The 26,585-nt window shown below is 43.5% G+C and overlaps 1 protein-coding gene across 1 annotated transcript in view; it reads right to left on the bottom strand.

Moving 5' to 3' along the window:
• CHID1 (chitinase domain containing 1) overlaps positions 1 to 26,585 on the bottom strand; it is a 504,441-nt gene that overhangs the window by 264,953 nt on the left and 212,903 nt on the right. Inside the window, exons 9-10 of the mRNA XM_040410433.1 lie at positions 21,261 to 21,362; positions 4,726 to 4,881 (exon numbers count right to left, since the gene is read on the bottom strand). Of these exons, the coding sequence (XP_040266367.1) occupies positions 4,726 to 4,881; positions 21,261 to 21,362 (258 nt within the window). The remainder of the gene's footprint in view (positions 1 to 4,725; positions 4,882 to 21,260; positions 21,363 to 26,585) is intronic.

Here is a 26,585-nt window from a genome sequence, read left to right as displayed (position 1 = left end):
CAGCTAAAGACAGTTCCTAATTAGGACTCATCAGTTACCATCCCTAATTATCTTTTCCGCACTCCGACGAGAGTTCCTTTTTATTTCTGGTCGGGGAGCTCGCTGTCATACAGGGAACCTATTATATATATTAATGATTCAACAAGCGAAAAATCTGTATCTCTTTTTAGAAGATGCAGACACCTGCGGCTTTTATATTTGTGCAATTTTAATTCTCCCTTTCGTCATCCTGTAGACCCACGAATTTGTGAAGCCCAAGACATCACTGAGCACCGAAGCCTTGTCCTTCCACCTTAGAAAGCTTCTTGCACTACAGACTGCTAGTCTAATTGGAGGGCCATGTAGAGGTTCTGTCACATTGTTCTTCCTGCAGCTCTTTTACAAAATGTGGACATTGACACGTGGTGCAGATTGGGAAATCCACAGCATTTTAACCATTTGTTCAGATTGTCGGTGCAGATTTAACCCTTTGCAATGCAAAGGTAGAGACCTGGGGCTAATTCGTGTTGAAATAGCAAATGGCACATGCAGATTTTGCTGAATAAGCACTGCAAAAAAAAACTAAACGCACGATAATCCCTGCAGAAAATCTACGTACACAACACTTATGTGCAAATACCTTTAAAGGGTTTTCTGAGATTTTTTAATTGATCAGTGGGTCTGACACGCGGGACCCCCACCAATCAGCTGTTTGAGAAGGCACTGGCGCTCTCAGTAGCGCTGTGGCCCTCTCACAGCATTTCTTAGGCCACTGACGTCACTTTCATCGGTCACATGGCCTAGGCACAGCTTAGCCCCATAGAAGTGAATGGGGCTGAGCTGCTATACTAAGCACAGCTGCTATACAATGTAAGGCGCTGTGCTTAGTAAGCTGCGAGAGGGCCGCTGCACTCACAGGAGTGCCAGTGCCTTCTCAAACAGCTGATCAGCAGGGGTCCTGGGTGTCAGACCCCCACCGATTAGATACTGATGACCTATTATACCAGTGTATTACTGTACTGCGGCGGCAGCAGGAAGCGCACGGCATCATAGCAACCAATGACGCCGTGCGCTCCTGCACTCAGAATAAATCCAGGCCGGTATCACACGGTCCGTGTTTCACAGATGTGTGCATGAGGCTTAAGGACTGGAAGATGGAGACAGTGGAGAGGACCAAATCGGCAATGGAGTAGGTAAGTATGAGTCTTCTGTTTCAGCAGACAGGCTGTGGGGACTTGCCTAAAAATCACTATAACTGGCCACTATACAGTCAACTGAACCTTCTGCTTCCGGCTCCATCCACTGTTATGTGTCCGGCACCGGCAGCTGCCAAAAACAACTGATCGGTGAAAGTTCCCCCACCAGACCATGCGACCCTCTTTCCGTAGGCGTCGGTGGGCCCCCCAATCTTCAGGCTTTACAAAGCCTTGTGGACCCTCAGCCCTCCTGGCCTTCCTTAGCCTTTCTTCCTCCAAGTCCAGTCCACATGTAGTGAAAGGGTGTGGACTGGCAGATCCCACTACCAAACTTATCCCCCAGTCCAGAATAAATCCAGCCCAGAACAACATCTAGACAAAACTGTCTCTGCAAACTACACTTTGCTGAAACCACTGCAGCTTTCTGGATTTCAGTTATCTCACCCAGCTGAGGTATCTGGGTGGGATATACACACCTCCCAGCACTTACACTGTACACATCACCACAATTGTTAAAAGTGTTTATGATCTGTTAGTAATTCAAAGATAAGGGATATTCAAAGCCGTCAGATAAAGGCTCGAAGTGAAAGCGAATGTAAGATGCTCACAGCTAGGGAAAGATTTAGGGCCAGATTTATCATGACTCTACAGCTCACTCCACTTTCACATATGGCTAAAGTCTGTTTTAGCCAAGTCAGATTTATGTTCGGCCCTTTAAGACTGTAATAAATGTGGTTTGACGGTAGCAGTTTATCCGTCAGTAAGCAGCTTTACAAAAGTCGCACGTCTTTACGAAAAAGTCGCATGTTCTATTAAAAAGTCTCATAAGATAAGCATGGTCCTCACTGGAGTGAAATATTTTTTAAATAGTCGCAATAGTAAATCTGTCTAGAGATTCATTTACATAAGAAAACACGCCCACTTTCAGAAAACTGGCGAGCATAGTGCAGAGCAGAAAAAAGTCGCAAAGTTTTGCGCAGTTTTAGCGATTGTGCAAAAAGTTGTGACTTTTTCACTCTATTATTCTGACTTGAGCTAATGATAAATCTGGCCCTTAACCTTTATGACAAAAACTGCAGAAAAGTTTTAGTAAAGGTCAATTAAAAAAAAAACATTTTTAGCCCAAAATGAGTAAAATGCAATCATAAAAAATTGCCCTTTGAAGGTGTTCAAAGCCTAATGTCCCATAGAAGTAGACAATCATGAAATATGGCAACTGCCCTGGTGGCAATGTTTAGCTGTGTCCTTGGTATTGTAGGTCTCATCTCAAATGAGAAGCTGCAGGAATTCACTTTTAGAGGAAAGCTGGAAACAGTCTCTGACTGTATTGGTGCAAAATCAGTGTCATCTGGGTAGGCTAAATACAGTGATATCATGGAGGCAGATGTTCAGGGAAAACCTGTCCTAACTAGAGGCTTGTTAGCAGCCTCAGGCCAACATATACAATCTGTGATACAGGGAAGCAGTGGGTCAGCTGCAGTCATAACTACTGCATTACAACCTTCCAAGAAGGAACGGCTAAGCCTTTCTCAGACATCCCTTTCAGCCTATTCACTGAAGGTGAAACATACGGCTTGCCGATACAGGACAAACAGTATATCGAGTAATTTTGCAAATACATTCTGAATGGTTACATTATGTAACATAGTCCAGAGCTGTAATCACAATTCTGCAGAAGTCAGAGTTGAAATCTTCAGTATACCTTTTCATGAAACAATGATAGTCTAAAAAAAAAAAAAGGATAATAGATAATTCTACTTTGTCTTCACTTGCAAATCCCTAAACTGAGTGCTCTCTGGGGCTATGAATTATGGGAAGTGTCTTCTTTGTGAGCAATAATCCGCCATGTGATTAGCTAACCTAAGATGTTATGGACTTGTCTGAGAAAAGGCTTGATGACCGTTTCCATTGACAACCAGCAGAATTGTGAATGCAGCTCTGGACTACAATACAAGATGTAATCAATCTACTGCTACTGACCCTGGATCTGAGCACACTGCATTACACTTGTTTAGAATGGTGCAGTCAACTTATGACATGAAAAAAATTAACAATATGTAGATAAAAAGTAAAAGATATGTGCAGTACAACAGACCTGGGGGTATCTGCAAATTGTTTATGTATTACAATATTATGTATATTTCATGAGGTATGGTTGGAAGGAACAGGGCTAGCCAACCTGTTCCTCGCCTCTTGGTAGGAGGGACCCGTTTCCTGCCAGGACAGAGAAGGGAGAGGAAGCATACTGCAGAGCTCCTGCTCCTGGCAAAGAATCTTCAGAAACACCTACATAAGTGAGCATCAAGAAAAGTACTTGAGACACAAGATATCAGAGTAAACAGATGAAAACTGCATTACAGACACTGCTGTAAGGTGAGGGACTATGGCTCAAACACCCATCACCCAAACTACCACTAGGCCAGGTGAAGTTCAAGTCTGAAACTGACAGTGTACACTATACCTACAAGTGATCATCTACAGCCATCCACCCTGCCTTCATACCACTGATGCCAGAAACGGCACCTTGAATCTGCTGCTATTGGATGTACCATAAGTTATAGTTTATACTTAATTAAAAGAGACTGCTATACGTTCCCTTCTGATCTCGTTCTTCAAACTACATTTTCTACTGCAGCGTCCTGAGGGAGTACACAGTGATACAACATCTCATCGGGGCCGCTAGTAGTCCCACCCTCTGCACCAGCTCCTCCTCCTTCGCGGTCTGTGAAGTCACATTCATTGGTCACATGGCCTTTGAGCGGCTCAGTCCCATTCAAGGGACTGAGCTGCAATACCAAGCACAGCCCCTGCATAAAGTATGGCGCTATGCTTTGAATACTATGAAGAGGCCGTAGCGCTTGCCAGGCTCCTTCAAACAAGTGACAGGTGTGTCGGGAGTTGAACCCTCACCGATCAGATATTGATGACCTATCCTCAAAGTAGGCCATCAATGTTTAATTCCCTGAAAAGTCCAATAAATGGCTTCCACGAGCATCTGGACATAATGCATACTGTTATTTTGTATACATCATCTCCAGTGTTGCTTCAAAAATGACTTTTCAAGGTGGTTGTTATATTTATGACAAGTTTATAGCGAGCACTGAGGGAGCCGTTACCATTTGTGTATAGAATATGTATGGTGGATTTTTACATTATGCTACAATTCATTGACAAGCAGTAAGGTCCGCTGTACTCCCTGGCATCTAAAATATACAAAGTAGGAGAGGAATCTTTCCATTGCAAAGTCATTCTGGAAGAGCCATTTTTCAAGCAGATAAAGGAGAAGCTGATCTGCCCAAATCTGCTTTGTGCTTGGAGCTATGCTGATTTCTTCTGAGATACCAGCAAGTAAAACAATTCTAGGAACGACATCCGAGTCTTTCCATTAGAGAAAACGGAATGGATCAGTTTGCATAACCTCTCAGAGATAGCAAATCCAGGCAGCATCGCCGCCTCTCATTCCGTGCAGGAAACCAGAAATCTAACATTAATAGCAGCGTTTTTGCTCCAATCACAAATTTTACATTTTTAAACAAAAAGGCATTCTTACCGGCTCCCCAGAATTGGTTCACCAGATGCGCCAAGAGCAGAATAGTCCATCCCATAGAAGTGCAAGCCAAGGAGGATCTTCTTTCTCCATTTTGATTCAGGGTCTAGAATCTGTACACACGCCTGGACCCATGAAATTGGGGAGTTAGGACCTGGTCTAGAAGAAGAAAAAATGGAAAACATCAAGAGGAGGCAAATAAAAATGAATTGGACTTGTTTGCGTCTATACCATAAATGTTGGTTGGTGGGGATTCCATTTCTGGGACTCCCACCCATCAGGAGAATGGAGATCTTTGGCGTTTGGTACTCCAGAGAAGAAAAGGCGAGGTGGCTGGACATAAACAATTGTGGGCTCATTTATTAAGACCAGCGTTTTAGACGCCGGTCTTAATAACCCTGTGCTGGCGCTTGATGCGCCTAAGTAACGTAGAGGCGCTGGCCACTACATTACTTAGGCGCTGTCCGTGCGACTTGCTTAACTCTACGCCAGCTCCCTTGCTGCCAAAAAGAGGCATAGAAAATGATAAATGAGACGAGCCAGCTGGCCGGTCCTCTTCCTACACCACCTCAGAAAAGTGGCAAAAGTTGCAGATTCGGCCGTAAAAGTACGCCAAAAAGTGGTGTACATCTCTTGCATTAGTTCTCTGCAATAGTAATATGCAGCTGTCTTTTGACAGCCATGTCTTTACTGTATCATCAAGACACAAAGAAGCATGTTTGAGTCTTAATGGTCAGGGGTAGGCACAGATCAGCACTGCAGATCACAGACAACCCCCTAAGCAGTTCACAGGTGCGTATATAGCATGGAAGCAGGGGAAGCGGCTGCTACGGGGCCCAAACTCAGGAAGGGGCCCCGGAGGAGGACTAATGGATTTATTTTCAAGGTCCAGGCAGCGGTGAGTATAAGGCTACTTTCACACTAGTGTTTATGCTGGATCCGGCAGGGTTCAGCAAAAACGCTTCTGTTACTGATAATACAACCATCAGCATCCGTTATGAATGGATCCGTTTGTATTATCTTTAACATAGCCAAGACGGATCCATCATGAACTCGACTGAAAGTCAGTGGAGGACGGATCTGTTTTCTATTGTGGCAGAGAAAACGGATCTGTCTCCATTGACTTGCATTGGGGGTCATGCCGGATCTATCTTGCTCCGCATCCCAGGACGGAAAGCAAACTACAACATGTTGCGGTTTGCTCTCCGGTATAGGAACGCAACTAAACGGAACGAAATGCATTTTGGAGCACTCCATTCTGTTCAGTTCAGTTTTGTCCCCATTGACAATGAATGGGGATAAAACTGAAGCGCACTGAGATCCGTCATGGGGGCTCAATACCGGAAAACTAAAACGCTAGTGTGAAAGTAGCCTTACTGGTATTACTCACCACTCCCTGCTCTTCCTCTCCAGGGGGGCTTGCACTGCAGCAAGACCTGGCAGAACACAGCTTCAACAGCTGTGAACAGACCCTTCTAGAGTCTTCTAGACAATGACAGTAAGCAGATATGTTGAAAAACATGAAGCATTCATACAGAAAACATACCGGAACACTGCATAACTTTTAATAACCTTCTACTGCTAAAAACATACCGCTTTAAGACGAAAGTGACAATCTGCACAATTCCTTTAATTACAATTTTTTATAAAAACAAAACAATGTAACAATTCTAAATGTCAATTAGAAGAAATGTATTGTCTAGGATAAAAGTATAGAAAGTGACGCCCTATTTCCTCAGGAGCCTTTGAAGTCTCTGTCTTTCACCTTTCGGCTTACACAGTTTAATGCATATTTTATTTGCAAACTGTTCAAGCATTGACCTCAATCTAAAAAGGGAAAGGCATTGATCGCTTCTTCACATCTGAGCGGCTAGTGCTGCAGACATGATGGGATAGAGGGCGGAGGTGCAATACGGGGTTTTACTTGTCATTCACATCACTCGAGACAGAGCAAAGTATCAGGAGCAGGTGACCGCACGCAGACCGCGCGGTTTGATAGAACGCTTTGCGGGAGCAGCTGCCGCCTCTGGACAGAGTCAGTGTGATGAGGACGTTTGAGAGTCATTTTTGCAGAGGCAAGAACATCAATAAGAAAGACTATGACCATCTGTGCATTGCCAGGTTCATTCCTAAGGGTCTATCGAACCTGTCCATCACATGCTGGACGCTCAAGCTGTCCACACAACCTGCTGAGATTCGGAATAATGAGAAGAACGTCATGTCTGAAAGCCTCAACAACGTGACTGAATCTGTGCAGGGTCAAGCTCGTACTAAATCAATGAGCAATGTACAGTTGTCATCACAAAACAGGGTTAAAGGAAACGGCAGTGCAGCAGGAAAGACTGTTCACCCTGTACATGTTTGTACCGTTATACATCTGCAAATGCATGATATGAGACAATATTTGTAGGCCAGCCAGATCTGCTAGAGCCTACCCCAGTGTACCTTGTTGCTTTAGGTCAGTGTGTATGAGTTGGATGTTGCTAGCTTAAAGGGGTTTTCTGGTCTCCTGAATTTAATGACCTACTGATGACACCCACCCAGCACCCCCGACAACCTGCTATTCCCTGCAGACTCTGGCGCCGCAGCTAGTATTGTGAATGGAGGCAGAATTACAGCGCCGTTCACAGTGCAGTGGCTGTGCCGGGTGTGGTAATGTGAACAGTGCTGGAAGGTGTGGTCCCACCTCAGGTACCTCATATGGGTGAGACAGATAAAATCCAGAGAGCGGCAGTAGACTCAGCAAAGCATAGTTTGCTGAGACATTTTTGTATATATTTTCTGGACTGGATTTTATTTGGACTGGTGGCTAGGCTTGGTAGAGGGAGTTGCCAGTCCACACTCTTCCAGTACGGGTTTTTCTTTCTACCTGAGGTGATCGCAGGTGAGGCCTGCTGTAATCAGGCTGGCATAAAGCGCCTCAGAGTAGGTCAGTCTGGGGAGAGATACGCTGTGAGATACAGAGACCCAGAGCAGAGGCTCTTTGCGTGGTCTCAGCTCGCCAGGCTGAGAGACCCTGGGATTCAAGGGTCACAAGGCCGGAGTCGGGAGGACTGTTGGGCCACACTTCCCCATACAGGTACGGGACTGATTACAGCCGCAGAGGCTGGGGAACTACGGGCTGAGAAAAAGCCGCATATGGGTTCCGTGTGTGAACAGGGTTCTGTAGCTGAGTCAGGGCCACGTTAACAGGTGTAGTGAGAGCCCAGCCGGGCAGGTATTTGTTTTGATGTATGTGGGAACCTCACCATCCCAGTGATTATTAACTGGACTGTTCCGTGTATAAAAAATGTCCCAATAAATGCAATGTTTAGCCTCGAAAGCTGCGGTGGACGACTATTCTTGTGAGAATGACCCCCCAAGTACAGCGATCCCTTACATGGGTTACTGCAGCTCAGCTCTCACATTCACTTGAAATTGATTTAGAATTTGATTTTGCCTTTGCTTTTCTTACCAATTTTGACCCTGACGACTTTGCTGCATTATCCTCTGTACCGCATACCCAGCTCTGCTATATCATAGTTGCAGAATCCTGGAATTCCAGACTGTACCTGTAACAACATACCCAGCACTGCTACTACTCTACGTCCTACTCCTGCCAAGACACTAAACAAAGTTATGAGACTGAGACTAAGGGGATGATTTAGTTAAAGGGGTTGTCTCACGAAAAATATCCTACGTTTTTTAAATCAGCACCTGGATCTGAATACTTTTGTAATTGCATGTGGAAATGTTGTATTGCCACTGAAGTACTCACTGAAATCCATTTGTATAGCGCCACCTGCTATGTAATTTCTCTGTCCTGCTCATTGAGGTGGTCGCACAGGTTCAGTTCAATTCTTCAACCGCTACAAGGTGCCGAAGAAAGGACACGTCTCCCTAGCTGTCAGCTTGATATAAATCTAGCAGAGTCATGAATGGGGAGATCTCTGGATCCATGTGAGGTGCAGGGCTGGTTCTAGCTTTGTTAGAAAGAGTCATGTACTGTATGATTTTGGATTTTCATTTTTTACATTAGTCATGGGATAATCCCTTTAAATTGTGCCACCTAGTTGTTTTTCTCTCTGAGCATCATAGGGACCAGACCGACTTGGCCACAGCCTTGTGCTGAACACTGTATCCCACTAATGAGTTTCCAACTCATATTTATATCCTTGAAAATGGCCCATCAAAGTCCTGCCGTGAGGGCAGATCTGGCTAATAATAAATGCACAATCTGACCCATGATGAGGACTGCCCCTCGTACTGGATGGCAGATATCTGATACACGCAGATTCAGGTTATGAATGTGCGTATGAACGAGAACCATCTCAATTAAACTGAGTTTCTTTCACATTTGCAACATTCAGAGAGCAGAGATCTTGGGGCAGACTGTAAATGGTAATGTGATATTCTAATATCAGGCTCATGTCGCAGCTCTAGCAGACACCGCTGCCGTTTCTGCAAATTGCAAGAGTTCCTCAATTTCCTCAATCATAGTCTGGCTAAATTAAATATCACAGTGCAGTGAAATGATAAAATGAATTGCTTGCAAGTCCTTTTAAACCTTCATAGTCTAGGAAGTGTTGAGCACCAGAAAGTAACTTTTTTTTTTCCCTAGCAGGTTCCATTAACTTCAATGGTAGCTGTCTGTTGAAATACAGTGCTCAGAATGGACTTTATAAAGTACCGTATATGTTCCAAGTAAAGTGGGTGAGGCAGGGAGAAAAAAAAATTGTATTCAATTTTTTCTACTTAAAAATTATAAATTCATGGGAAATCTCACTTGGGGAGGGGATCACATACTAAGTTTTGCTATGGGACACAATGAGATCCATGCACGCCCCTGTAACAGTTCAAAAAATAAAATAAAAAATGGAAGTATTTAGAAAGCAAATTATATTTCCTGTATTATTAATGAGCATTTTATTTTTTTATACTTTTTATTAATTTTCAAAATAATATAACATATATTACGTAAGCAGTAAACAATGCTCCACATTAAGAATTGTTTCAATACAGTCTTCCTATCTTAGTGCTGTCTAAGGTGGGTTGAGACGGCTTCAGTCGGGTGAGGAAACAAGTCATATCTAGAGGAGATCCATCCTGACATATATTGGAAGACAAGCAGACTTATAATATTGGACAGTGAGTGTCAATGCAATAGTTACATATGCAAAGAATTAAACATCTAACATTAGAGAAACAAGGAGTGGGGGGTAAGATGGTGGCAGGGGGTGGTGGTGAAGTCCTATTGTGTATAGTTCTCTTGATGTACGAGAGGAAGGCAGATTCGTCGACACGCCAGTCCTAAAGGTCCAATGCTTAAAAGGTAAATGAGGCTCTTGGTATCAGAACGCTACTTTTCCTGGATGGGATGATAATCGTAGAGCGTTATTGTCACGGCTGTGTCATGGTCTGGTGTAGTGGACCATGACACTTTTGCCGTGCATGCTTGTTGCTGGTGGCAACATGTTGTTTTGCATGTTTTGACACTTCCCTTTTAAGTTGTGTGTCCCTTCCCATCCTGGTGTGTTCGGGGTTAAGATGTGTGCTTGGTGGAGCTGGGTGTGTCCTCTGGCTCTTCTTATACAGTGTTGTGAGCCTGAAGGTCAGGTGGTTGTTTGCCTGTATATGTGTAGGAGCACTGCTCCTTTCTGGATGTGTCATCTTACCTGTGTGAGGGCATCCTAGTTGGACATCGTTTGTCTCCCTTCCCCTCCTCACCTGTTATGTTGTTTGCTATGGTTTATGTTGGGGTTTAGTTGTTTATGTCATGTCTGGTGTTCCATGTCAGGTTGGTTTGGTGTTGTGATCTGCATGGATGATTGATATTTCCCCCTGTCTGTTGTTACCTCCGAAAGAGGGTCCCATTGGTTTCCCGGGGGGGTGAACCTAAAAGATATTTGCAGCCTTGCCTGGAGCCACCTTGCATCGGTGTCCGCATGGGGGTCCAGGTTGTTTTGGTGTTTTTCCATCTTTGCTGCGGCAGGTAAGTGTTTGATGTTCTGGTGTGCTGTTGTTTCTCCAGGTGCTTACCTGCCGTTCAGTTGCTGCTGATTCTATTTTTTTCCCTTCTGTTACTAGGCCGCTGGAGACTCCGGTTTGTCTGTTTCCTTGAGGAACCGGTTGTCTCTTATCCCTGACCTCTATGCAAGGGACCGTTAGGGTCAGTAGGATCCAGGTTCGAATGTATGAGCCCTCCCACCTTTAGGGGGCGCTCATACGGTCAGGAGATCAGGGCGGCTGTAGGAGGTGACCTGCTCCCTATCCCTGTTTTTCGGGCTTAGTAACAGCTCTAATTATACGTTGGGGGTTTCCCCCACTCCCCACCGTGACAGTATGTCCAACTGAGCCTCTACGCTTGGTGCCTTCGAAAGAGGGCTTAGCATGTGTCGCCTGCTATTTTCTGGCGCACATGCTTATCCTCCGGAGGGAGGGTGAAAGGGGAGTTACTGTTAACGGCGGGGTTCTTGGTAACAGGTGTTGCCATTGTTGTTGAACCGTTGCTTGTGTTGGTGTGTCCCCTCGTTCCGTTCTCAGTTGTTCCTTGCTCTTGGGCTGGTTGCTGGCAGCATTCCTTTGGTGTACTGGCTATGTGCTGGTTGGGCATGCTTGCTGATACCTGCCCAGAGTGTGAACTGTGTCTGAGATGGACGCGGTGTTCAGTATGGTTTCTCCTTACTGCTTGTTGGCTGGCTGCCGGGGTCCTAGTTGGTGGTCCTGGCATGCTGGTGGCAGTTTTGAGGGACGTGCTGACACAGAATCTGCATTTTTTTTTTATTCCCCGTTATTTTTTCGGGAGGGCTTTGAGGGGAGGGAGAGTCACGGCTGTGTCATGGTCTGGTGTAGTGGACTATGACACTTTTGCCGTGCATGCTTGTTGCTGGAGGCAACATGTTGTTTTGCATGTCTTGACACTTCCCCTTTAAGTTGTGTGTCCCTTCCCATCCTGGTGTGTTCGGGGTTAAGATGTGTGCTTGGTGGAGCTGGGTGTGGCCTCTGGCTCTTCTTATACTGTGCTGTGAGCCTGAAGGTCAGATGGTTGTTTGCCTGTATATGTGTTGGAGCTCTGCTCCTTTCTGGATGTGTCATCTTTCCTGTGTGAGGGCATCCTAGTTGGACATCATTTGTTTCCCTTTGTCTCCTTTCCCCTCCTCACCTGTTATGTTGTTTGGTGTGGTTTATGTCATGTCTGGTGTTCCATGTCAGGTCGGTTTGGTGTTGTGATCTGCATGGATGATTGATATTTTCCCCTGTCTGTTGTTACCTCCGAAAGGGGGTCCCATTGGTTTCCCGGAGGGGTGAACCTAAAAGATATTTGTAGCCTTGCCTGGAGCCACCTTGCATCGGTGTCCACATGGGGGTCCAGGTTGTTTTGGTGTTTTTCCATCTTTGCTGAGGCAGGTAAGTGTTTGATGTTCTGGTGTGCTGTTGTTTCTCCAGGTGTTTACCTGCCGTTCAGTTGCTGCTGATTCTATCTTTTCCCTTCTGTTACTAGGCCGCTGGAGACTCCGGTTTGTCTGTTTCCTTGAGGAACCGGTTGTCTCCTATCCCTGACCTCTATGCAAGGGACCGTTAGGGTCAGTAGGTTCAAGTGTATGAGCCCTCCCACCTTTAGGGGGCGCTCATACGGTCAGGAGATCAGGGTCAGGATTAGGGCGGCTGTAGGAGGTGACCTGCTCCCTATCCCAGTTTTCGGGCTTAGTAACAGCTCTAATTATACCTCCCCACCGTGACAGTTATCCTGTATTAGTTCCAAGAACCCTATCTCCAACTTCCTTTCTCTGTCCTCATATTTTCGGCTTGTAGTTAGTCCATGAGGACTATATATTCTCAGATATGTAATGACTTTTGAGTTTCCAGTGGAAAGCTCCTCAAGTCTGGCTACATCATCTACTTTGGTTATCCATTGTGTGATTGTGGGAGCCGTCTCAGATTTCCAATTGTAAGCTATGAGGAGGCGGGAAGAAGCAAGCAGGATTCTGACAAATTTTTTCGTATTTGTTGGGCACTCAGGTGGTAAGAGAGACAGGAGGGTAGTCTCTGGTTGGCTGGGGAGCTGCTTATCTGTGAGTTTAAGTGTGATTTTAATATGTTTGAAGATCTCTTTCCAGAAATGTCTTAAGTTGGGGCAATTCCACCAGATGTGGAGAGATTTCCCTACCTGGGTCTGGCATCTCCAACATAAGTCTGAAGTTGTACTGTACATTTTCTTTAATTTATCTGGGGTCAGGTACCACCTTGTGAGTATTTTATAGGAATTCTCTTGTACTGTAACACATCTGGATGTGATTTTTGTCGCTATCAACATGACCTTAAGATCTGCGTCGATGAATGTCCTGTCCAGATCTCTTTCCCATTCCCTGATAAAGTATAGGGAAGATAGAAGTTCTGCTTCATGTAGGTTGCAATTTATTTTAGAGAGAAGTTTGGTTGGGGTGTTTGTCTGGGATATCATTTTCTCAAACCAGGAAAGATTTTGTATGTGCCTACTTTGTAACATGCCTCTCTTGAGTGCAAATTTGAGGTATTCATATTGTAGTATGTTTAGTTGGGGTATTTGAAGTTTGGTTCTAAGTATCCCAAGGTCAGGAAAGGTCCCATCTCGGTCCAGTAAATCAATTTTTGTTATTCTTGAGTTTCATCGGTAAGGAATCATAGCCTGTATCTGTGGGGTCAAGACAGTCTCTTACACATAAGAGGGGTGATGGAAATTTTGAGCAGTGGGTTCTAATCTCTTTTTCTTTCCATATCTTAAGTGTTGCATTTATCAATGGGCTATAATTGAAGTTCTGGGTTACTGGATTACGGGATCTGAGAGAATTAGGTATCTCAGCGAGAGATTAGTGATATATTCTTCCAGAGGAATCCAAAGTTTGTGGGGGGGGGGGGTCTTCTTAATCAGTCTACAATCCTTTGTAGATGTACAGCATTATAGAATCTCTGTATAGACGGGAAACCAATTCCTCCACGGGCAAATGGCAGCTGTAGGATCTTATGTGATATCCTAGGTTTTACAGTTGTGTTCAAAATTATTCAACCCCCAATGCTGTAAAGAGTTTTAGGGAATTTAGTGTACATTTGTAATTGTGTTCAGAATGAAATCTTACAAGGACTTTTTAAAGAACCAAATGCAACTAAAATGACATCAATTGTTTTTGTAATACAGTATTAAATGTTTGTTTGTGATTTCTTCATTGACACAATTATTCAACCCCTTAAAGACTACCACTCTTAAGAACAGAGGTTCATTCAAGTGTTTTCGATCAGGTATTGAAAACACCTGTGGATGTCAAGGAGCAGCAATCAAGCATAATAAGCACCAATTAGGCAGATTTAAAAGGACTGTGATACTCAGCTCCTTCTAGACATTTACTGGTGTGTTTACAAACATGGTGAAGTCAAGAGAATGGTCCAGGAAGACAAGAGAAGAGGTGATTTCTCTTCACAGGAAGGGCAATGGCTATAAGAAGATTGCAAAGATGTTAAACATACCAAGAGACACCATAGGAAGCATCATTCGCAAATTCAAGGCAAAGGGCACTGTTGAAACACTACCTGGTCGTGGCAGAAAGAAGATGCTGACTTCGACTGCTGTGCGCTACCTGAAGCGCAAAGTGGAGAAAAGTCCCCGTGTGACTGCTGAGGAACTGAAAAAAGATTTGTCAGATGAGGGTACTGAAGTTTCAGCTCAGACAATAAGGCGCACACTGCGTAATGAAGGCCTCCATGCCAGAACTCTCAAGCGCACCCCCTTGCTGTCTCCAAAGAATAAGAAGAGTCGACTGCAGTATGCGAAAAGTCATGTGGACGAACCACAAAAGTTTTGGGATAGTGTTCTGTGGACTGATGAAACAAAATTAGAACTGTTTGAGCCCATGGATCAACGCTATGTTTGGAGGAGGAAGAACAAGACCTATGAAGAAAAGAACACCTTGCCTACTGTGAAGCATGGCGGGGGGTCAATCATGCTTTGGGGCTGTTTTGCTTCTACAGGTACAGGGAAGCTTCAGCGTGTGCAAGGTACCATGAATTCTCTTCAGTACCAGGAGATATTGGATGAAAATGTGATGCAGTCTGTCACAAACCTGAGGCTTGGGAGACGTTGGACCTTTCAACAGGACAATGATCCCAAGCATACCTCCAAGTCCATTAGAGCATGGTTGCAGATTAAAGGCTGGAACATTTTGAAGTGGCCATCGCAGTCACCAGACTTAAATCCGATTGAGAACCTCTGGTGGGACTTAAAGAAAGCAGTTGCAGCGCGCAAGCCCAAGAATGTGACTGAACTGGAGGCTTTTGCCCATGAAGAATATACGCGTAGATCGCTGCAAGACACTTGTGTCAAGCTATGCTTCACGTTTAAAAGCGGTTATAACTGGAAAAGGATGTTGTACTAAGTACTAAGATTGAATGTCACTTGGGGGTTGAATAAAACTGATAATGATGTGAGCACAGAAAAGACATTTGTGGTTATTTCATTATAAATGTTATGTTATATTTGTCTGACTTACAAGTGCCTCTTTGATTTAATTGTAAACAACATGACTGAAATGATCAAAATCAATGTCAAACTGGCCAAAACACTCAATTTCAGTGGGGGTTGAATAATTTTGAACACAACTGTATGTCTCCCCATATGTATTTGGAGCTTATTTTACGGATCTGATTGAAGAATTTGCTTGAGGGGCTTAATTGGTAGGGCTTGAAGTAAGTATGTGATTTTAGGAATCACAAGGGAATTAAATATATTACGACGGCCCAACCAAGAGATAAAGGTGGAAGACCAGGAATTTAATAGCTCTGGAATTTGTTTTAGAATTGGTGTGAAATTTAATTCATGTAAGCATTCTAAATTGCAGACGATATTTATGCCCAAGAATTTTATGGAGTTCGGGGACCAAGAGAAAGAAGTACTAGCTTTCAGTTCGTTTATTACGCTTGTAGGGATATTTATTCCCAATGCTTGTGATTTCTAGGGGTTTATTTTGTAATTTGATATGTATCCAAATGAATTGAAGTATTGTATTAGTGTCGGGAAAGCTTGTTTTGGGTTAGAGATCATTAAAAGAAGATCATCAGCGTATGCTGCTTGTTTGATCTCTATGTCTCGGTGAATTAGGCCTCTTATCCTATTTGACTGTCTTATTTTTTGTAGAAAGGGTTCTAAGGTCAGGATAAACAATATTGGCGAAAGAGGGCACCCTTGTCTAGTTCCATTTTTGATTGTAACTGCTTGAGAGAATATGTCATTGACCTTTATATAGGCTCTTGGGGATACATACATTGAGAAGATCGCATTTATGAAGGGTAAGGGGAAGCCAAACTTTGACAGAGTGCTCCGGACAAAGGGTCAGACCACCCGATCAAAGGCCTTCTCTGCATCTGTGCTTAATAGGGTTAATGATTTGTTTTTTGCTTTGGCTAGGGATATGACATTTATTACTTTATAGGTATTGTCTTTGCCTTCGCGTCCAGGCACGAATCCGCATTGATCTGGGTGAATAATGTTTCGTAAGAGTAGTTTAATTCTCGATGCCAAAATTTTGCGAATAACTTGACATCTAAATTTAATAGAGAAATGGGACGGTAGTTTGAGCAATGCGTGGGGTCTTTTTGAGGCTTATGAATTAAAGAGATGTGTGCAGTCAATGTTTGAGATAGGAAGGGGGAGCCTTGTATCAAGGAATTGTAAGCTTTTAGTAGGTATGGGGCAAGTGTGCCATTGAAGGTGGTATAGTAAAGTAGTGGTAGACCGTCAGGGCCTGGGGCTTTCCCTTTAGCCATAGATTTTAGGGCAGAGGATAATTCTTGTGCTGTAATGGGGTTGCAGAGTTTTGCGGCTTGTTCCGGAAGAATAACTGGTATGTCTATATCTTCCTAAAAGGTGTTTATAGGAGCTTCTTTTCTTACTTTAATCGTTTCTGAATCAGATTTGTCAATGTTATACAAAGCAGAATAATAGTCGTGGAATGCTCTGGCAATTCCGATATCGTCTTTTAGCAGAGAGTTATCTTCATCTTTAATTGCAGAAATCCTAGCTTTCCTTCTGCGTTGTCTTCACATAGCAATCATGAATTTAGTTGTTTTATTACAATGTGCAAAAAAGGTTTGTCTTAGTGAAAGATATAGCTTAGCAGACTGGACATTCAGAACAATTTTCAGCTCCTCCCTCAAAGTTGTCAGTTCTGATAGATGTTGGTCCGCTAATGAGCGTTTGTGTATTGCTTCTATTTCGGCAATTTTATTGTAAAGAGAGTTTATCTTCTCTTGCCTAACCTTATTTAAGCGTGAGGCAATTGACACAAATACTCCTCTTATCACAGACTTGTGTGATTCCCAGAGAAGGTGAGGTGATATTCCCTCTGTTTCATTAAGGGCGAAGAATTCTTTAAGACTCCCCATTTACTTTTTTCTTTGCACTTGTAGTAATGTTATATATAGCCTCCAAATATACGCTTTAGGGTGGTGATTTGGTGTAGTGAATGACACATACACTGGGAAATGATCTGAGTATACCATAGTGCCTATTTGCGCCTCCGTACACAAATGTAGTTGTGTAGTAGGAAAGAATACGTAGTCTAGTCTGTGGTAAGAATTATGTTGGGCTGAATAGTGTGTGTAGTCTCTTACATTTGGATGCAAAGAGCGCCATATATCTAGTACCAAGCTTCAGTGCATCAGTTTTTTTATGGATGACAGGGTTTTGTATGGAATTGCCGATTTGCCCGTGGAGGAGTCTATTGATGGATCAAGTGAGACATTAAAGTCCCCTGCTACAATGGTTTTACCTTCTCTAAAGTCTTCTAGTTTTGTCATCACTTTGGTAAACCAGGATCTTTGGGCTATGTTTGGGGCATAGAGGTTCACAAATGTATATAATTTAGAATCTATATAGCCCTTGATAAAAAGGAATCTGCCTTCTTCATCAATTTTAATTTATTTCTCTGTAAAGGAAACATGTTTGTGTAGACCTATGCTAACCCTTAGTCTATTTGAGTAGGTTGATGTACTATGGTACCATATATTGTATGATGATTGGGATAGGTCTGGCGTTTTAACATGCTTAAAATGTGTTTCTTGAATGAGAACTATTTGTGCATTTTCAAGAAAGTGACGGAGAACCTGATTCCTTTTGGAAGGGAATTTTAGGCCTCTGATGTATGTTACCAATCTGAGACTAGTCATTATGTGTGTGTGGTTTGAGTAGGGTGTTTAAAGAGGACCTTTCACTAGATTAAAAAATCTAAACTAAGTATACAGACATGTAGAGCGGCGCCCAGGGATCCCCCTGCACTTACTGTTATACCTGGGCGCCGCTCCGTTCTCCCGGTATAGCCTCCGGTATCTTCACATGTTAGGCTCCACCCAGGGGAACCTGCCAACATCTCTTTCTCCCATGATGTAGCGCTGGCCAATGGCAGCGCTCAGCTCATAGCCTGAGAGGTTTTTTTTTCTCTCAGGCTATGAGCTGAGCGCTGCGATTGGCCAGCGCTACAGCATGGGAGAAAGAGACGCCGGCAGGTTCCCCAGGGTGGAGTCTAACATGTGAAGCTACCGGAGGCTATACCGGGAGAACGGAGCGGCGCCCAGGTATAACAGTAAGTGCAGGGGGATCCCTGGGCGCCGCTCTACATGTCTGTATACTTAGTTTAGATTTTTTAATCTAGTGAAAGGTCCTCTTTAAGCTTAGTATCCTACCATAAAATGGGACGCGTAGTAAAACTCTTTCAGGGGGAAAAAGGGATGAGTATAGGTACTGAAAAATAGGAGATAATTATGATAGAAACATAAAACAGTATTACAATCTTCCTCCATATGGGAACAACAAAACTGAGAACTCTATTCTCCTGGGAGAACCAAACTAGGTTCTTACACCGAGACCTGTTGGTGTGAGGGGAGGAAGTTGAAGAACATTTGAAAATTGTGAACAGCAACAACACATGTACATGCAAAAGGAGAGAACATACTAAAAGCCGAAAATAATCTACTATTACTGAGAGAGAAGTTTCAAACAGAATCTGAATTTTCATTCTATAGTTTGTCTACATGAACGTCTCTCTCTCAAACTGCTCAGAGGATCTAAAAACTAGATTAAACCTCTGTGGTGTTTCAGACAACCAATCTAGCAAGGAGAGAGGCGTCCAAATGGAGAAAGCTGCTAGGGCGACCTTCTAACTTGACATATTTTATTATCAAGGATAGAATATTTAGTACTCAGAGTCCCTCATTCTCCTTCAGAAGTGATTCCTTCCTTGATCGCTGGGTTTTTTCATAGGTGACCATCTCCCATGGGGTTGGAGGCAAGATCTCAGAAGGGATGTAGACATCTTTAGTTATCGACCAGTCCGGGATATCTAAATCTTCAATCTCAAGAGCTGCGAAGATGTCCGGAAGGTCTTTGTGGCATCTGATTATTAGCTTTTTATCTTTCCAGGAAATCATCATCCCGAAGGGGAAAAGCCATCTGAATGCAATACGTTTGTGCCTCAGGAGGTAAGTCAGTGGCTTGAGTATGCGTCTCTTATTTAGTGTAGCGGGGGCCAGGTCTTGAAATATTAGTATGGTAGCTCCTTCATAATCAATGTTGGAGCTTTCATTGGCTTTCTTCAATACAGGCTCTTCTTGGGTGAACTTTAGGAATTTACATATTATGTCCCTGGTTGAGTCTGTAGGTTTTGGTCTGGTCTGGTAATTGTTAAATCTCCATTTTCTGCTTGATAATCAGAGACAATTAGACTGAAGCTGAAGATTGTGATGGTCTGTATGAGAGACTTTTTATATTGAGAGGCCTTTTATTTTTTCTCAAAATAGTGGCATAAAGGGGTCAAAGGAGAGGCTCCAGTAATCGTACAATGGAGTGGTGATCCTAGTGTGTAGATTCAAGCTGACTTGTAGCTCTATCTTGTCTAGGCTCTCCTTGCTAACCTCTCTTTTGTGGGTTGTAGGGGTTATATGCAATACCACAGAAGGCTGCTGTCCCTTTGCAGAGGAGTCTGTATTCAACTCCTGCTTTCCCGACTGGGAGTCTCTTTATATGGTATTATTTGTCTTGTGGGTGAAGGCAGTGTATTTACCTTGTGAACACAGGTCTTGTGGGGCCAGAGCGCTATCAATGTAGACCGTGATCTTGTCTCTGTTCACCTCGCCGCCATCTTGATTATTACCAACTTCTGCAGCGCTGCGTATCCCCTCTGATCCTCCCGCTCCCAACAACGTCGGATCTCAGGTCTCACTTGCTGTCACTGATGAGGGCCCCCAGCCAAGGTGTGATCGTCTGCGACTCAGATGCAAAAGCGGCCTCCGGCAAGCACCGCATCGTTTTCGCGCCCTTGGAGTTAGGCGAGTGTGTGGGTGCCTGCTGCCAGCAAGATGGCGCCGCCGCCACCGAGCATTTTGTTTTTAATCAGATAATTTTCATTAAACATTATTTAAAAATTGTACAAACAATAGGAACTCGAGTATCACAAATAGCATTACAATAATAGATGGAAATGACATACATAGCCATTAGTTGTGTCCCCCAACCCCCTAGCAAAGAGATGGTTATCTGGATCCTACCATGAACACCATACACCGGCCACAGCTAGTGTTACATAACCAACATGTCCAGGGCTCAATAGGAGCCATAGTCAATGAGGACGCCCCCTCCACTCTCCATAACACCTTGTCTACTTTCCTTGCATGGCGAGTTCCCAAACATGGACGACTATCCAAGAACTCTACCCGAACTGCCCCTCACCGCCACAAAGATGTACACATCTTTATATTCAGCCACCGCATGTTCTCTTCTGGAAATCCACAAACTGCTCTAACAAAAATGCTCTAACAGGGCGTCTGTCAGTAGATTTGTACCTATGACACTGGCTGACCTGTTACATGTGCACTTGGCAGCTGAAGGCATCTGTGTTGGTCCCATGTTTATATGTGTCCACATTGCTGAGAATTATGTATATTATGCAAATTTGCCTCTAGGAGCAACGGGGGCGTTATAATTACACCTAGAGGCTCTGCAACTGATGTGCTCTCGGCGCTTTGATTGACAGAACCAGGCAGAGAAAACGTGATCACGCCTGGCTCTGACTAAATTCTCACACTGCACCATGTGCTTCAGTATCCAGCACAGGCACAGTACAGGGAAGAGGCCGACAGTACAGAAGGGAAACGCTGGTGAACCTTTTTCTTGTACTGCACCTGTGACAGCTACTGAAGTGCACAGCGCAGAGCGAGACTTTAGGGGAAGTCAGGGCCAGGCATGACCACAATTACACTGCCTGGACATGTCAATTAAAGTGAAAAGGGCGCAGCAGTTGCAGAGAGAGCAGAGCCTCGAGGTGTAACGGTAATGCCCTCGTTGCTCCTAGAGGCTCATTTGCATATATTAAAACTTCATTTTTTTCTCAGCAATGCGGGCACATATGAACATGAGAAGTGTGAGAAGTGTTAACCCCATTATGACTTTCTCTAGTCATATGTTTGCAGATGTGATATAAAGTATTTACGAGCTACTTATGAAATATTAATTATATATGAACTATTTGTATTTTACTACTCACCTCTGTGGGTTTGAATAGTCGTAGGTCATAAGGCTAAAGCTGTCAACAATGGGAGCCAAAAGATCAAATTCCTTTTTCCCAAACATGCCCAACTGGTCAGTTCTAAAAAGAGAAAGCAAGAACATCACCGTACTGTTATATGTATGTAGAATGTACGAGCAGTAACAGCTATTACTTTGATTGTCAAGGTGTATAAGAGGTGCACAGTGTGTAAGGAACAGTCCCGTCTCAAGGCTTTGAGAAAGTGTCATGGACACGAAACAGCTTGAGGCTGAATGCTGTGCCTTTATCCTGCGTCTTACTGAACATGCAACAAGCTCTGCCTCTGATGGCACCAGATGTAAGGCAGCTATCCTATACGGCAATATTTGACCCTTTAAATAGGTCTTGAGACATGACTTGGATAATAAATAAGCCAGCAACTCATCTGCAGACAGCTGTTTCGGGGTGATGGCCCCTCATCAGTGCAGTGCAGAGACTACTGGCTTAACTGGGTGAGAGGCCAAGTCCGGATTTGGGGGGTACTATCTCTCCTTGATGAGAGCGCTTTAATCAGCATGAACATACTTACTGAACATAAGAACCTTCCAATAAAATTTATCACAAAGATTTTTGGTGAGTCCCGGGGATTATTTTTCTCCTGTTAATACACGTTATACACAACTAAAATACCAGTATATTAGGGAAACATGCAGAAGTCGTACTCCACCGATAAGACATCAATATGTAAACCCGGAGAACCTCTTTAGAGTGAAAACTGATGATACATTATCTTCTCAAAATGGTCTTCTTAAAAACTTTCCATACTTAAAAACTCAATACATTATTGTGACATGCTAGCAAATTCCCACTCACACCACAACCACTGGGTAGCATAAAGAAAATCCTGAAAGAGCATTGTGAAATAATTTTTTTCCCCAAAGGTAGTTATTTCACAACGCTCTTCTAATGATGTGTCGACCAAGACGAAAGTTAAAGAAGAACACATCTGTAACTTTTTACTAAAACAGGCCGGTCAGGTTAGAGTTGTTGCTTGTTAAGGAAATGGTTGCAGAACTACTGTGCCAACCAACTAGTTTGACTTTGAGTTAGACCTAAGGTCATTATCCTAGCAGTCCCCTGGTGTTCACCCTTTAACCCCTATACAAGGATCTGGACTTTGCTGCAGGGGAGCCACCACACAGCTACCTCTTGGAATAGTCTCAGAGTTGTTGCTGACCCACGGGGAACAGACACTAAAAAGGTCAGGGCTAGCAGAGGTTTTGCAAATCTGTGAAACAATCCAAAGGTGAAGGCAGGCAGCACAGGATCAGTACAATAAACAGGCACAGGTCAGGTACACAGGCAGGCAAGCAGATAAAGTCTCTTATACAGATGCTAGCTAGAGAAAGACCAAATTCAGATCACTGCACAGACAAGGACTAAAGGAAACAGGAGCAGCTGATTAGCAATTGGAAATAGCTATGCAGCAGCTCACAGAGAGGTTAACCCTAGCAGTACTGAAGACAGAGGTACAATGAATAAAAGCACTAATTTACTCACAGGAAGCCGGCGCCTATGTGCACAGGACAGCGGCGGCCATGAACTGCCATAGCAACATTGCCCATCGAGTTGGTTCATATTTATGATGCTGGCTTTGACCACTGCAGATTTACCTTTGCATGGGGGAAAGCACGGTCAATGCTGGAAACGTGATCATGGTTGAAAAGCAAAAATACAAAAAGATATCCCTATGATCATTCTTTTGTCCTTCTCTTCATTCTGCAGCATCGGTTTTGTCAGAATGGAGACATATTCACTTTAATATAATATTATAATTGCAAGTTATCAGAAGGGACGGTAAATGCCATGAGTTCTCACCAAAGCTGATCTGAAAGAGAAAATAATTGGCTATGTCTTTAGCTCTTAAGTTGAAAACCACCAGCCAGGACACTGTGAGAAAGAACGGGCCTGAGGAAACACATAGTTTCCTAGAAATTGATTTTAATTACTCACAAGGGCACACAAATAAAAGATAATTAATGTGAGCATTAGATTTTATGGCAGGCTGTATTTTTTAGTAGATTGAGAGATCATGGATGTGAACGATGCTGGTAGTCTATCACTGGGCCTAAGGGAGGATGAAAAAAAAAAGACTTGCATAACACAGTGATCGGCCTCCCAGCAGAGACCACTCCGCTGCTTTGTAAAGTAAAAGGGCTTGCTGGGCACTCCCTTGTAGGATTAATTTACTTCAAATAGTACCGTATAGTGTCTCCACAGATGACTACATCAGTAATCAGCACAAATAGACAGGAGAAGTCATGGCACATACACCGAGAACGGTAAAATAATAAACTCTAACGGGAATTTCTCAAAGTACACATTTGACAAATATATGAATGCAATGTTGGATTATACACAGTTGAGTCACTTTATTATGACCACTTCCTACTTTTAACGTCTGCAGCGTGTAGTTCACGAAGGAAGCCACGTGTGGTCAGCTGGCTTGGTGGGTATATAAAAGGTGTGAGATAGGCTGTCTGCACACATATCCCTGGTTGCTGTCATGGGTCAAAGGGGCGATTTATCAGAGCTGCAAAGAGGGATGATTATTGGCTTTCCGGCCAACGGTAGCAGTTTGCGAACTCTCCGCCTGCTGCTGTGGTGAAAGTGTATGGCGAGTGGACAAATGGCACCATTGTGAATAAGCAACACTGAATCTGCGGAGCACCACAAACCATTGATGTGAGAAGTTAATATTGGCTACAAAGGAGCACAAGGGCAGACCGACACACAAGAGTGGAGCAGCTAACCTCCAAAATGAACCAGAGGCTACCAGACGTGTCTAAAACAACAGTTCAGCGAACCCTACTGTATATGGGGCTCTGAAGCAGACGTATGGTCACTGCTCCTCTGCTAATGGAGTTGCATCGCCTGATTCATGTTTTCTGCTGGAAGAACACAAGCTGGTGGTGGCAGCGTTATGGTCTGTGGAATGTTTTTGTGGCATTCTCTGGGCCACTCATCCATGTGGAAAGCACTCTCAACCGACCTGAGAATTAATCAACCCCTGAAGATATATATAAACCCATATGTACATACCAACGGTCTTCCCTGGAGTGCATTGGATATTCCAGCAGAGGTGGATTGGACATAGACCCTACAGGGAAATTTCCCAGTGGGCTGATGCTTAAGAGGGCCACCCAAGCCCTCCTCATGGCAGTCAGCCAGGTACATATTGATCTTCAGGACAGCGATAAATTTGAATAATGTGGTAGTATTTTGTGCTGCACTGTGGTATTTGGTTCAGCTGGGGCAGTATATTGCTCTGCATTATGGTCGCCCTGCCTAATTATTTTGCCCCACCTTCAGTCAATTTGGACCTACCTGCAACATGGGGCCACTCTTACTTTTTTTTTCCAGGGCCACTTTTAGTTCCCAGTCCGCCTCTGTCTTCCAGCATGACAATTCGACATCTAACAAGGTTAGACATTGGTTGGAAGACCATGAACAAGACTTCCATGTAGTACCCTGGCCACCTAATTCTCCACACTTGAACCCAACTTTGATTGTCCTGTTCACTCTATATTTCGTCCATACGCACCCTCCAGCACCTGTGGGATGCACTGCAGTCAGCATGGTTCCAGATACCTGTATTGACCTACCTGTTGACCTACCAGGACCTTTTTGAGTCACCGGTTAGCCGGTGGTCATAATAATGCGACTCTACTGTGTATATCAAAGAATAATAGAATAAAAAAATTGTGTTATAAGGTTTTAAGTATGCAATAAAAAAAATCTGCTCACAGTGTATAGAAAACGTATACACAAAATGCCACAAATAGGTTTTTTGGGCTTCCCTAAAGTCTCTTTCAGCTATATTATTCTCAGTTTCATCTGCGCAGTTAGATGCATTTCATTTAGAAGCAGGGCATGTATCCCTTCTGGGAATCTGCCAACACTGTACCGCTGTGATGTCCCTTCCCTTACGTCACACTATGTTTGTTTTCAGCTACGGAGGTCACAGCACAGATAAGGAGGGATAAATCACACTTACAGAAAGGCAGGAGGCTCCTGATATCTTCAGAAGCAGTTCTTTTATCAGGTCCAGGATCTCAGCTAGAACTGACACGCCCCCATTTCCTCTCAGCTTTCTTCTTAGTCTCTGTTACTAGGGACGGATCTTGCCTGACTGTAAGTTACGTGGAAGTGAGACCCCTAGTGGCCATGACTTTACTGCTTTTTTTCAGGTGGATGCAGGCATATTTTTTAAATGAAGTGCTTTAGAAATTTGATAATTACACCATTCTCTATTAAATGAAATTGTAAGTACAGTGACTATTTAACCAAAACTATATTGAAGGCTGTGTTTCATTTTTTTGTTTTTGCCAGAACCTAGTACCATGCATTTCATTTTGTAAAAATGAATTAAATAGTGGTCACACACCTTGGCTTAATGGATTCAATAGTGGTCACCTGTACATGTTCCACCGACTAATATTCCATGGGTTGGATTATTCTTTCCACTAAAAACTGCTCTATACTATGGATCCAAACACTAATCATGCTAAAACCGTCACCAAATTCTCAATGTCGAGAGTCGGTGACAACTTCGTTCCTTGCTATCCCTACAAGGAACGTCTGGTGCTTTGTCCGACCAGCCTTAATACGGAGTGAAGAAGAGAGCGGCCTGTCTCTTTCATGCAATAAAACTTTTTAAGCCTCATAATTGCCAAATTAACTTTTTTTCTTTATCACCAGAGTCAGAGAAGCTGCGAACGACCTCAGGGTGGTTGTCTGTCTCTGATTAAGTCAGTAATGTCCTTTTTGATACTGAAAGCAACACAAATCTGCAAAGCTGACAAGGCAGGGAGGACCTGCCAGCATCTGTAAGGAGAACAGAGAGCAGCGCTGCCTTATTACTGCTTCCAAGTCAATATGCTATAAAGGAGGCTCTCTTTCCGAATTAAAATCTCAGAAGTTTAATGAACACCATAGTTGCACTGCTTGGCTGTAGACGAAAATCCAGTCAGACAAAAGAGCAAATACACAAATCGATGGCTAGCTGTAATTAACCGGTGGAATCCAGAAGGCAAATGTATGTATGCTGGAGGCTTTCCAGATTAAATAAAACAATTTATGACCTTTCCTCCTACTGTCGCCAAGAAAAATACATTAATACTGTAATACATAGCATTTTGAGGCCATACTTGACTACAGACCCTATTTTTTACGGGACTGTAGAGGATATGGCATCTAAATAGGGCACAGTTAAAGGACTTCTCCGTGATTTTCATATTGATGACCTATATTCAGGAAAAGTAAGCAATAAGATTAGCGGGG

Source organism: Bufo bufo, chromosome 10, assembly GCF_905171765.1.
Source record: "Bufo bufo chromosome 10, aBufBuf1.1, whole genome shotgun sequence".
Classification (NCBI taxonomy): domain Eukaryota; kingdom Metazoa; phylum Chordata; class Amphibia; order Anura; family Bufonidae; genus Bufo; species Bufo bufo.
This window is presented reverse-complemented; position numbering and strand designations above follow the sequence as displayed.